General features: G+C 23.0%; 4 protein-coding genes across 4 annotated transcripts in view; 2 read left to right on the top strand and 2 right to left on the bottom strand.

Moving 5' to 3' along the window:
• The window catches only part of LOC102675679 (small G protein signaling modulator 3 homolog), a 4,414-nt gene extending 1,884 nt beyond the window's left edge, over window positions 1-2,530 (top strand). Inside the window, exons 8-14 of the mRNA XM_006611119.2 lie at window positions 41-135; window positions 253-398; window positions 515-612; window positions 708-887; window positions 993-1,414; window positions 1,498-1,658; window positions 1,779-2,530. Of these exons, the coding sequence (XP_006611182.1) occupies window positions 41-135; window positions 253-398; window positions 515-612; window positions 708-887; window positions 993-1,414; window positions 1,498-1,658; window positions 1,779-1,971 (1,295 nt within the window). The 3' untranslated portion in view covers window positions 1,972-2,530. The remainder of the gene's footprint in view (window positions 1-40; window positions 136-252; window positions 399-514; window positions 613-707; window positions 888-992; window positions 1,415-1,497; window positions 1,659-1,778) is intronic.
• A 394-nt stretch (window positions 2,531-2,924) lies between these two features.
• LOC102675397 (glycerate kinase) lies at window positions 2,925-5,288 on the bottom strand. Its single transcript, XM_006611117.2, has 2 exons — window positions 5,166-5,288; window positions 2,925-5,071 (listed from the first exon to the last, which is right to left on the bottom strand). Exons 1-2 carry the CDS (start codon window positions 5,204-5,206, stop codon window positions 2,929-2,931), a joined length of 2,184 nt encoding a protein of 727 aa, XP_006611180.1. The 5' UTR covers window positions 5,207-5,288; the 3' UTR covers window positions 2,925-2,928.
• Window positions 5,289-5,695: 407 nt separating this feature from the next.
• Window positions 5,696-6,213, bottom strand: LOC102675541 (histone H4). The gene has a single exon (XM_031508371.1). It carries the CDS (start codon window positions 6,113-6,115, stop codon window positions 5,804-5,806), a length of 312 nt encoding a protein of 103 aa, XP_031364231.1. The 5' UTR covers window positions 6,116-6,213; the 3' UTR covers window positions 5,696-5,803.
• Window positions 6,214-11,009: 4,796 nt separating this feature from the next.
• Window positions 11,010-11,506, top strand: LOC102677965 (histone H2B-like). Its single transcript, XM_006611133.2, has one exon. The coding sequence runs from the start codon at window positions 11,080-11,082 to the stop codon at window positions 11,449-11,451; it is 372 nt and encodes a 123-aa protein (XP_006611196.1). The 5' UTR covers window positions 11,010-11,079; the 3' UTR covers window positions 11,452-11,506.
• Window positions 11,507-11,780: the final 274 nt, after the last annotated feature.

The following is an 11,780-nucleotide window of genomic DNA, read 5'->3' on the forward strand; positions in this document are numbered from 1 at the left end:
ATGATTATTATTTCTGATAAAATATTTAATATTTTTTTAGAACATGAATTAAAACAAGTAGAAAATTCTGCACAAATATTTAATGCTCTTTCGGATATACCTGGAGATATTGACGATGTAGATTTATTATTTAAAGTAAGTTTGATTTTGCATTTATTATTAATAAATGTACTATAATTTTTTAATAATTTATAATGAATAAATAAATTTCTGTAATAAGAAAATAAATAATCGAAAATTATCTTTTCATAGGTATCTTTAGAAGTAAGTGGATCATTAACAGATGTTTTGGTTGAAACTCACAGACGTAGACATTTGGCCTATTTAATGGCAGATCAAGGTGGTTTAGTGGGTAATCCTGATGCTGTACCAAATTTACCAAAACAACATCTTAATAGGTATATTCAATTTACAGAATTTAATTACACAGATTTAATTATAAATTTAATTAGAATATTCAAAATAATATAATGTTTCATTTATAACTATTATAATGATCCCTATTTCCTTAAAGACGTCAAATGAAAAGAAATAAATCAATGTTTCAAACGTTTTTATTTGGAAGTTATGATACTGAAGATGATGCAAAATCAAAAAATATTCGTCAAACAGGTATTAATTAATTTTACAAAAATATATATTTTATATCATATCTGAATGTTTAAAAAAAATTTAAATAAGATAAAAATATAATATAAATATTTTAGAAATATTGGTTGATCTAAGAGAAGCTGTTCTGCAAGTTGCAAGACATTTTATAAATGTTGATCCAAAATTAAGTAATATTGTGCTTGTAGCAGATTATAGTATGGAAAGTCATGCAAAAGATCATGATAATTATGTAAATGTATCACGGACTAGAAAAAGAAGAGCTAAAGCATTATTAGGTATTTTTAATAACAAATATTTATATTATAAATTGTATATAATATAATATACATTATTATAAAGAAAAATTAATCTTATAAATTTCATGATTATGATTATATTAGATTTTGAAAGACATGATGATGATGAATTAGGATTTCGAAAAAATGATATAATTACAATTATAAGTCAAAAAGATGAACATTGCTGGGTAGGAGAACTTAATGGATTAAGAGGATGGTTTCCTGCAAAATTTGTAGAATTATTAGATGAAAGAAGTAAACAATATACATGTGCTGGAGATGATGCAGTTAGCGAAGCTGTTACTGATTTAGTAAGAGGAACCTTGTGTCCAGCTATAAAAGCAGTATTAGAACATGGAATGCGTAGACCATCATTTTTAGGTGGTCCATGTCATCCATGGCTTTTTATTGAAGAAGCTTCAACTAGAGAAGTAGAAAAAGATTTTAATTCAGTTTATAGCAGATTAGTATTATGTAAAACATATAGATTGGATGAAGATGGAAAAGTACTTACACCTGAAGAAGTAATATTATATTTTTAAATTATATAAATTATTCAATTTAAATTTTTATGTAATTATATAATAATTATATAATTTTGTTTCAGTTACTATATCGATGTGTTCAATCGGTAAATTTAACACATGATAATGCACATGCACAAATGGATGTGAAGTTACGATCCCTCATTTGTTTAGGTTTAAACGAACAAGTATTGCATTTATGGCTTGAAGTTTTATGCTCTTGTGTAGAAATTGTGCAAAAATGGTAATAAATATTATAAAAAATAATAATGATGATTTAATATCATCATTAATTTGTAATATCATATCATTAATTTATACATTATTTTATATGTACATAATTTATATGTTATTAATTTTACAGGTATCAGCCATGGAGTTTTATAAATAGTCCTGGCTGGGTACAAATTAAATGTGAATTAAGAATATTAAGTCAATTTGCATTTAATTTAAATCCTGATTGGGAATTACCACCCAAGAAAGAACAATCTCAACCTCTAAAAGATGGTGTTCGTGACATGTTAGTTAAACACCATTTATTTAGTTGGGATCTTTAGCGCATAATATAAAAAAATTAACAATTTTTGTATTAAATTTTTCATATATGCCACAATAATAAGAAGATAATTGTGTAGTACAAATCAATTGTTATTATGTATGTAGATTATGTATTATATATGTGGATATATATGTGTGTATGTATTATAGAAATTCAATGCTATAATACTTCTATATTTTTATTTGTTTATATAAATTATTTAAATTTTATTATTCAACTAAAGTAAATATCAAGAAATTTTAATAATTTTATTAATTGCTAATAAATAAAAATGAATTGTACATAAATATATTTATATATATACATATGTTACATATTATTGTTAATTCTATTTTAAAAAAAAAGTCGTTGAATGGATGAAATCATTGTATGAATTACATTAAAATCAATATGATAAATAAGATTGATGTTTAATAAGAAGATTGATATTATTAATGAAAAAAAGATACATAAATACAAAATTAAAACATTAATTAACTTGAATTAATATAGCCGTACTTAGAATCGTACACGTCTTGAATCTCAAATCCGCAAACCATTTGTTAATATATAAAATTTTAATATGTGTATCTATGATATGTGTACAAAAAAATATTATATATTTATAAAATTTAATTTTCACACTTTACATTATATAACAAAAGAAACAATTCTGAATATATATTGTAAAAAATGTGAAGTCTTTATCTTTTATACTTCAAATTGCAGTTTTAGTTCTCAAAACATGTACATTTTAATATCTGGCTGATTGTATGATTTTATTATATCTTTTTCATTGTAGTATTTTAAAAATTTTCAATAATAAATTGTATATATATATATATACATATATACATATATATTATTTATTTATGTTTAAATTTTAATACATATAAAAAATATAAATTTAATAAAAATATACATTTTTAAAATTTTTGATATGATATAAAAAATTTTATTTTTTTTATGAAATTTATTATGATGGAAAATCTTTATCCTTTAAAAGATTTTTAAGCGGAAATTTTCTATCTCTACGACAACATGGATCTCTTAAGTTATCATCAATAATTTTTATATTAAGTTGTTCATCTTTTTTGATCATAATTTCTGGTTTTTCTAAAAATTTTTTCCATTCAAAATATTCTTGTTTATATAAATCTTTATGTGTTTCAATAGTTGAAGGATCAATATGTAAATCATGTGCATCTAAAGTATTATCAAATATTTCTTTTTCAGTATCTAATATTTCTTTTTCAATATCTAATTTACATTTACAATTGCGTTTTTTTATATAAATAAGATGTAAATCCATAACATTAGTACCAGTAAAGCCGGTTTTAAATAAATCTGAACCTTTCCTAAACCGAGAATATAAATTATATGAATTATTATTTTCTAAAGTATTTTCAGGTAACATACGTTCTATTTCCATTGTTTGAAATATTAATGGAAGTACAATATTCTCATAATCTATACTTGTTTCATTTTTGTCAGAATCAATTTTATTTTCTATTGTCTCTGTTTTTTTAGCTCTTAAATAACCACTTAATTCTTGTGTTTTGCATATTTCTTTATATTTCTTTATATCAAATTGTTCTTTTTCTTCTTTTTTTTTTCTTATAGCTTCTTTCTCTTCCTCTACTTGAACTATCATTTTTGAAGCTGTAGATTTTACTTTTGTATATATATCATGGATTAATGGTCCAATAGCAGGATAACCAAATGCACCTGCTGCATCTGTTGGACCATCTTGACCATCTGTTCCTGCACTTAACATTATTACTTCATATTCCGAAAATCGAGGATAAGCTTTAATTTTTGTCAACCAGTCTAGAGAAAAATATAATGCTAATTCTTGATTTCTACCACCTTTTCCTTTTCCTTTAACTACTACAGTTGGCTCTCCTCCTCCAATTAATACTAATCCTTCTTCACTCACATTATCAATTAAGTTATAAATTTCATCTACTTTAGTAGAAGATAAAGAAAGTACAGGAATATCTTTTACTTTTGCAAAAAACTCTTCTTTTTCTAATGTTTTATCTAATGCAAGACATATTAAACTTGTTATATGAGCATATGCTAAACTGACATCATGTACATCACCTACAACATCAGATCTTAATATTATAGGGGTTAATTTATAATTACATGCTTCTAAAGAAGATGCTTCGATTGCCACTGTATTATTTCCTAAGATAATATTAGTTACATGTTTGAATTGTTTTTTTTTAGTTAATAATTCTTTATCTTTAAATCTTTCCGTAGACATTAAAATTTTTTTTAAATCACCTTCTAACTGGTCAAATATATTATATTTCTTTAATACAGCTATTACTTCTTTTGGTCTTTTAGCACTATATACTGTAGGACCACTAGCAATCGATTCTACAGGATCTCCTACAATATCAGACAATATCAAGCTGATAATTGAAGCTGGATAAGCCATTCGAGCCAAGCCACCACCTTTTACCATAGATAATTTGCTTCTCACTATATTAACTTCTTTGATATCAGCTCCAGCATTTTGAAGCATTTTACTTACATATAATTTATCTTCAAAATCAATTACTGGTCTTGGCATATAAAGTAATGCAGAACCACCACCAGATATTAATACAATTAAAGTATCATTTTCTGTAAGTGATTCTACTAAGTCTATAATTTGATGTGTTGTTTCTAAAGATCTATCATCTGGTTGATTATTTATAGAACCTTCACAATATTTTATTACACCACTTTCTAATAAAGGAAAATATGATTTATCTTCAGATTCCCACATTGCCTCTGTTGATGCAGAAGGAATACTAACAATACCATCCTTCAAATAATTGCCAAGCATATGTTCAAGAACTATTGCCATACCCATGACTGCTTTACCAAATCCAATTAAATAAACATTTTCTTTAAGTTCAAAACTTTGGTCTCCAACATATAATATTCCATTTTTAAATTTAACTTTATTTATTATAAGAGTTTTTGGTAAAACTGCATTAACACCAGCAAAATATATATTTTTTAATATAGATTTAGATTTTTCTAAAGATTTTATATCTAATGACATTTTTCTACATGTGAATTTTATAATGTTTAGGTTAGATAGAAAAAAAATTGGACTACTGAAACAAAGTTAGAAATAATCGTGAATATATATAATATACAATAAAATATTTGTATTATTAGAAATGATTAAAATACTTATTACGTATGTACCTATATTGTGTGAATTTATGTAATATTTTTTTATAGTACATTTTTATACTATAAGAATTATAAACATATCGTTACGAAATAATATTCAGATATATTCAATGATTAGTTCACTTTTATGTATATACTATTTTGGATATACTTTACATATATTAAATTTTTAATTTGTTGAATATTTATTTTAGATTAATATCTTCAATTATATTTATTTTTAATAAATCATATTATAAATATTATAAATATATAAAAAGCATTTTAAATTTAAATGCATAATATAATTACTACATATAACTGTGATAAAAAATTGTTTTATTTATATTTAAAAATTTACAAATTAAAAACTACACACATTTTTTACTTCAAAATTACAATAAATCATATTATATATAACACATATTATACACAAAGAAAGATAAATTAATAAATTACGAAAATTAAATTTTAGTATATATTTTTAAAATTAGTACAACTTAATAATTTAATACTTCATTGATTATTGAATTATTTTGAAGTAAATGTATATGAAGTATATGAAAACTTAAATTTAATAATATTAAATAATAAGTTTTAAGAGATATTCTTTCATTTATATTTTGTGGCTCTTAAAAGAGCCGTTTTGTTTGGAACTGTACTGGAAAAATTTAACCACCAAATCCATAAAGTGTTCTTCCCTGACGCTTCAGAGCATAAACTACATCCATAGCAGTTACAGTTTTCCTTTTTGCATGTTCAGTGTATGTAACAGCATCACGGATAACATTTTCAAGAAATACCTTAAGTACTCCTCGAGTTTCTTCATAAATCAAACCAGAAATTCGTTTTACACCACCTCGTCTAGCTAAACGTCGAATGGCAGGTTTCGTGATACCTTGAATATTATCACGAAGTACTTTTCTATGTCTCTTTGCTCCTCCTTTTCCCAATCCTTTTCCTCCCTTTCCACGACCAGTCATGATGAAACTTTACTTCTATACGAAAGATTTCGTTATTCTCAAATGTATATTTTACAATCTAGAACTCGGTTATATAGTGAGCTTCGTTCATGTATTTTCCCACCACTTCGTTGTCAACCAATTACAACAGTCCCTTGCTATACCAATTGCTTGCAATTAAATCCCATATAAAAAGCCGGTAAAAAGTAATTGTATACATTGTACAATCAAGATGAACATCTGCTGCTATAGAATAACCGATTTTATTAAACCGGTTCCGATTTTACGTGAAAAGCCAGAATATTTATTTTAAGTGACGTTTGAAAGATTTTTATATTAAATTCATATTTATTTCATTCTCATTTAATATAGAAAAGAAATATATACATAACGCACGCACACACATTTAAAATTTTCTATATTTCTTGAAAATTAATCAAATCTTAGACTAATTGATAAAATAATATATTAGAAAATAATATAAAGAAAATTTTTTAAGAGTTCGAAAGCATTATAAGTTTAATTATTCTTTTTTTCTGAAATATAGATATTTTTTATTTGCATACATTGAAATTTTACATGAATAGCATGAAAAATTATAAATGCTATGATTTTTTCTATTAGAAATAAATAATGTAATAGATAATAATTTTTTTAATTTTCAATGTTACAAGATATGTGATATTAATAATATATATTCAAATATAATTTATATATGACGAAGTTTTTCTGATTTAACTTCTTGTTTATAGAGATATTTTAAAAATTTAATTTAAAACAATAATATTATTATTTTTAAGCAAAATTTAATTGCGAAAAATACTAAACAAATAAAAGCAATTCAAAAAAATTTTACTCTTAAATAAAAGAATTTATTTTCATCTTCTCATGAAAAAAAGAAAATATATTTATTTTTTCAAATTTTAAATTTTATGAAATGTATTTTGATTTATTTCTATGATTTTTAATAATTAAAGAAATTGAATATAATATGAATAACGATTTATCTTTTATATTTTTAAATAATATTGAACAATTACTTCTATAATATCCAATTTTATAAAACATACAATAATTTGTTTTAAGCTTTTTTGGATAATAAACTATATGAAAGCCTCTATATTACTATTATATTAAAATTATTATTTTAATATGTTTAATTTGATGTGATACAATTCAAAAATATTATGAAAAATATATTTTTATATAAAAAAGCGCGCCAAATTAAATATGTTAAATAAAATAAATTTAAAGTTTCGAAATAATCAATAATGCTTTTAAAATTATACATTATTTTTAAAATTTTTACTGAATATTAATTAAATAATTATGAAACGATATTGCTTATATTTATCATAGTTTTGCTTATGTATATATATTAAATTTAAAATACATTCTAATATTAAATTGTTATAATTTGAAAAAAGTTCTTGATATTTTTTATTTTATCTTTTATCTTTTATATTTCGATATTAGAATTGATTTTTAAAAGATATTTTTTAATTATAAATGTATATAAATGTATTATAAATATTCAAATATGTGATTCAAAAAAATAAAAAAATTAAAAAAAAATATAAAAATACAAAATATAAAAATTTAAAAAAAAAATTTTTAATTGTATTAATAAAATTTAAATAAAAATACAATTTTTTGAATTATTATAACGAATTTTCATATGATATTGCAGGTTACTTTATTAAAATTTTAAGATCTGATTTTTTTTTGCCAGATGTGTGCAGTTATTTAGTTTATTTTATAAGAAATATGAAACATCTCACAATAACTATATTTTTAACCTAAAATATTTTAAATATATATTTAATTCAATTTACAAAAATATAATTAATAATAATGTATTCATTTTTATTTTTATTTGTTATAACTTTAAAATATTTTATAAATTAATTTCTGAAACTTCATATTAACGATCTAATTGTTAAAATGCAAAAATAAATGTTTAAATACAATATTCAAAAATAAATTATTAAAAATAAAATTTATAACTGAAATTTTTCAATAATATTTTTTTTTATAAAAAAAAAAAGATTCATAGAAGATTAAAATTCAATCAAAAAATTATTAAATAATCTATAACATAAATGGAAAAGTAAGGTAAATTGAAAATAAAAACCGAAAAGTTCCTTTAGTTTTAAGATAATTTGTGGCCCTGAAAAGGGCCATTTAATAAGTTTATGCTTTTTTTTCTGTTTTTCTTGGCAAAAGCACTGCTTGAATGTTGTAGTAAAACATTTCCTTGAATATCTTTGAATTGAAATCTTTATAATAACTTCAGACAATTTATTCAATTCTTCATCATTATGAATGAAGTAAGTTGTACATGACATGATATAATTCTAGATTTTTTATTATTTTGAACTATATTTCAATCTAATTATTAATTCCAGAAATTCAGATAGACAGGAATGTCAGAACCAATATATTCAACATTATCTTTTTTTAGAAGTCTATGAATAACTATTGAACTAACTTGAATTTGAAGTTCTGCTTTAGTCAAACAGAATAATTTTTCCTTTATTTTTGTTTTTCTTCTTTTGCCATGACTAGACATTTTAGATTATATGTACTTTTTTAATAGCATATATGTATTTTATTTAATTACATATTGACCATTGTGATCTATTACATATTGCCATCTTTTAGGTAGTAACATGATTCCACGTTCATAGAACTTTTGATCTTTGTTTGCAAAAAACTGATCTAAGTAGTTTTTGACATCCTCATTTGAAGTAAATGTTTTATCATCTAAAGAATTCTGTAAAGATCGAAACAAGTGATAATCTGAAGGTGCCAAATCTGGCGAATATGGTGGATGCGGTAGCACCTCCCATCCAAACTGTAACAATTTTTGGCGAGTCATTAAGCTCATATGAGATTTAGTATTATCATGATGAAACACTACACCTTTCCTATTAATTAATTCAGGTCTCTTTTGTTTGATAGAATTGTTTAATTTGTCCAATTGATTACAGTACACTTCCGAATTAATCGTGCAATTGTTCGGTAGAAGCTCAAAAAAAACAACTCCCTTGAAATCCCACCAAACAGAAAGCATCACTTTTTTGTGAATGTTGTTTTTCGAAGTTCTTTGCGTTGACTCATTTAACTCACGTTTAATATTGTCGTAAACGATCCATTTTTCATCTCCAGTTACGATTCGCTTTAAAAATGGATCACTTTCCTCACGTTTGAGCAGCAAATCACAAATATCAATGCGACGGAGCAAATCTCTTTCTTCGAGAATGTGTGGAACCCAAATATCGAGCTTCGAAACGAAACCAAGTCGTTTCATGTGATCATGAACAGTTGAATTCGACAAATTCAATCTCATAGCAATTTCTCGAGTTGTTATTCGTCGATTTGCTTCAATCAGTGCCTTTATTTTGTCTTCATCAGCTTCAACTGGTCTTCCAGAACGTGGCGCATCTTTAATGTCAAAATTGTCAGAACGAAATTTTGAAAACCAGTTTTGACACTGGCGTACTGTTAATATATCTTCTCCATAAATTTCACATAACTTTTTTCTTGCCTGAACAGCATTTTTACCTTTTCGATAATAAAAAAGTAAAATATGCCGAAAATGTTCCTTTTGGTCTTGCATCTTTATTATCACACACGAAAAATATAACCGAATAGAATCAAATGAATTTTTTTTACAAATAAACGATGAAATGTCAATTTTCCAAATATATAATACATATTATATAATAAATATATAATATATAACACAGTTTAGGATGAAGTTGGTTGGATAAATATTCAACTAACGACGCTCGTTGCTGAAAAACGAAATTATTTTCCGAACAATACAAAAGAAAATTAGCAAGAACAGCAACGCTACAAAAACTCCCTTGAATGAAAGTGGAATGAATATGTTTAACGTTTTTATATAAGAACTGTGTAGCTTGTTCTGACCAATAACTGACAAGCAGCATTTTCATTGGTTTGTATCTACAATAGTTTTATAATCTGTTATTTTATATTATTTTTATAAATTAATAATCTTTTAAATTAATAATATATTTTAAATTTTCTAATTCTATTTAATAATTTCTTCTTTTTAATTCTTCATTAATTCTTTTTAATTCTTCATTAATAATTATTATATATATTTTTAAAATAATATACAAATTTCTTATATAAAATATTTAAATATTGATTAACTAAATAAAAATTATTTCTTTATAATATACATATATTTATTTTATTTTTTATATTTTTGTATATGTTTTGTAAATATATATATTTTTATTTTTCATAAATATAAATATAATCATATTTTTAAAATATTTAATTTATTATATTTTTTGTATTTAAATATATATTACAAATATTTGTATGTATATGAACAATATAAATTTTATTTCACAATAATCAATTAATAAATTATATATTATTGCAATATTAGAAATTATTGAAAATAAATAGTATATTAAATTCTAAATTTCTAAATTTAATATTAAATCATTATTTGTAATATATATTATAGAGAACTTCTAAAAATAATTTTTTTTCATTAATAGTTAATTTAAATATTGTAAAAATATTTTTAATTTATCAATATATATACTTAATTTATTGTATTAAATTTAAAGCTAAATATTTCTGCAATTTTTTGCTGTGAGATTATCTACTGTAATTTTAATTTCGTTTAATGTTTTTTATTATTAGAAAGATAATAATATGTAATAACTAAAAATTTTTATTTATAAAAAAATAAACTTAGAAATATATTAGATATATTATGTATAAAAATCAATTGTATTAAGAATGAGGTAGCATCAACGCACCAATCATATTGTATAAAAGTGTCGACGATTCCATTTTGAGCTCTCATTGGTTGAGTGTTGCTTATACTTTGGTATATGAAAGGAACACGCTATCCACAGCAATCATTGAATCGTTTGCTCAGTACATGGTACAGTTATACTGAACTCTGAAAACTTGACGACATTCAATTTATCATGCCGCCGAAAGTTAGTGGAAAAGCAGTGAAGAAAGCTGGTAAAGCACAAAAAAATATTAGTAAAGCTGACAAGAAAAAAAAGAGAAGGAGGAAGGAAAGCTACGCTATTTACATTTATAAAGTGCTTAAACAAGTGCATCCTGATACTGGTATATCCAGCAAAGCAATGAGTATTATGAACAGTTTTGTGAATGATGTTTTCGAACGGATTGCAGCAGAAGCATCAAGATTAGCACATTACAATAAACGATCTACCATTACTTCTCGCGAAATTCAAACTGCTGTAAGACTTTTATTACCTGGTGAATTAGCAAAACACGCAGTCAGTGAAGGTACTAAAGCAGTTACCAAGTATACCAGCTCAAAATAAACAACATCTTGTTGTTTAAAAAAAAACGGTCCTTTTCAGGACCAACAAATTTTAATTACGTGGAACATTTTAAAGTTTTTAAACATACATAATTCAATACATTCATTATTAAATCCTATTTTTTTATTTTTTTCATATTTACTATTTATTCATATTTACAAAAATTATAATAAAATTTATTTTAATTACTATTAATTATTTATTATTTATAATATAAAATGATATAATAAATTTTATTATATATATTATATATGAATTATATATATGAATTAAAATGGATTCCAAAATCTTAATTTTTTTATTAAAAAAATAGTAAAATTATTTTATTA

The sequence above is a fragment of the Apis dorsata genome, unplaced genomic scaffold (assembly GCF_000469605.1).
Source record: "Apis dorsata unplaced genomic scaffold, Apis dorsata 1.3 scaffold_83, whole genome shotgun sequence".
Lineage (NCBI taxonomy): Eukaryota > Metazoa > Arthropoda > Insecta > Hymenoptera > Apidae > Apis > Apis dorsata.

Excerpts from the sequence above, each read along its gene's own strand:
- LOC102675541 (XM_031508371.1), bottom strand. The coding sequence starts at position 6,115 with ATGACTGGTCGTGGAAAGGGAGGAAAAGGATTGGGAAAAGGAGGAGCA.
- LOC102675397 (XM_006611117.2), bottom strand. The coding sequence starts at position 5,206 with ATGTACTATAAAAAAATATTACATAAATTCACACAATATAG. Across the intron at positions 5,072-5,165 it reads CATAAATTCACACAATATAG|TAGTCCAATTTTTTTTCTAT; the intron begins GTACATACGTAA and ends ACTTTGTTTCAG.
- LOC102677965 (XM_006611133.2), top strand. The coding sequence starts at position 11,080 with ATGCCGCCGAAAGTTAGTGGAAAAGCAGTGAAGAAAGCTGGTAAAGCA.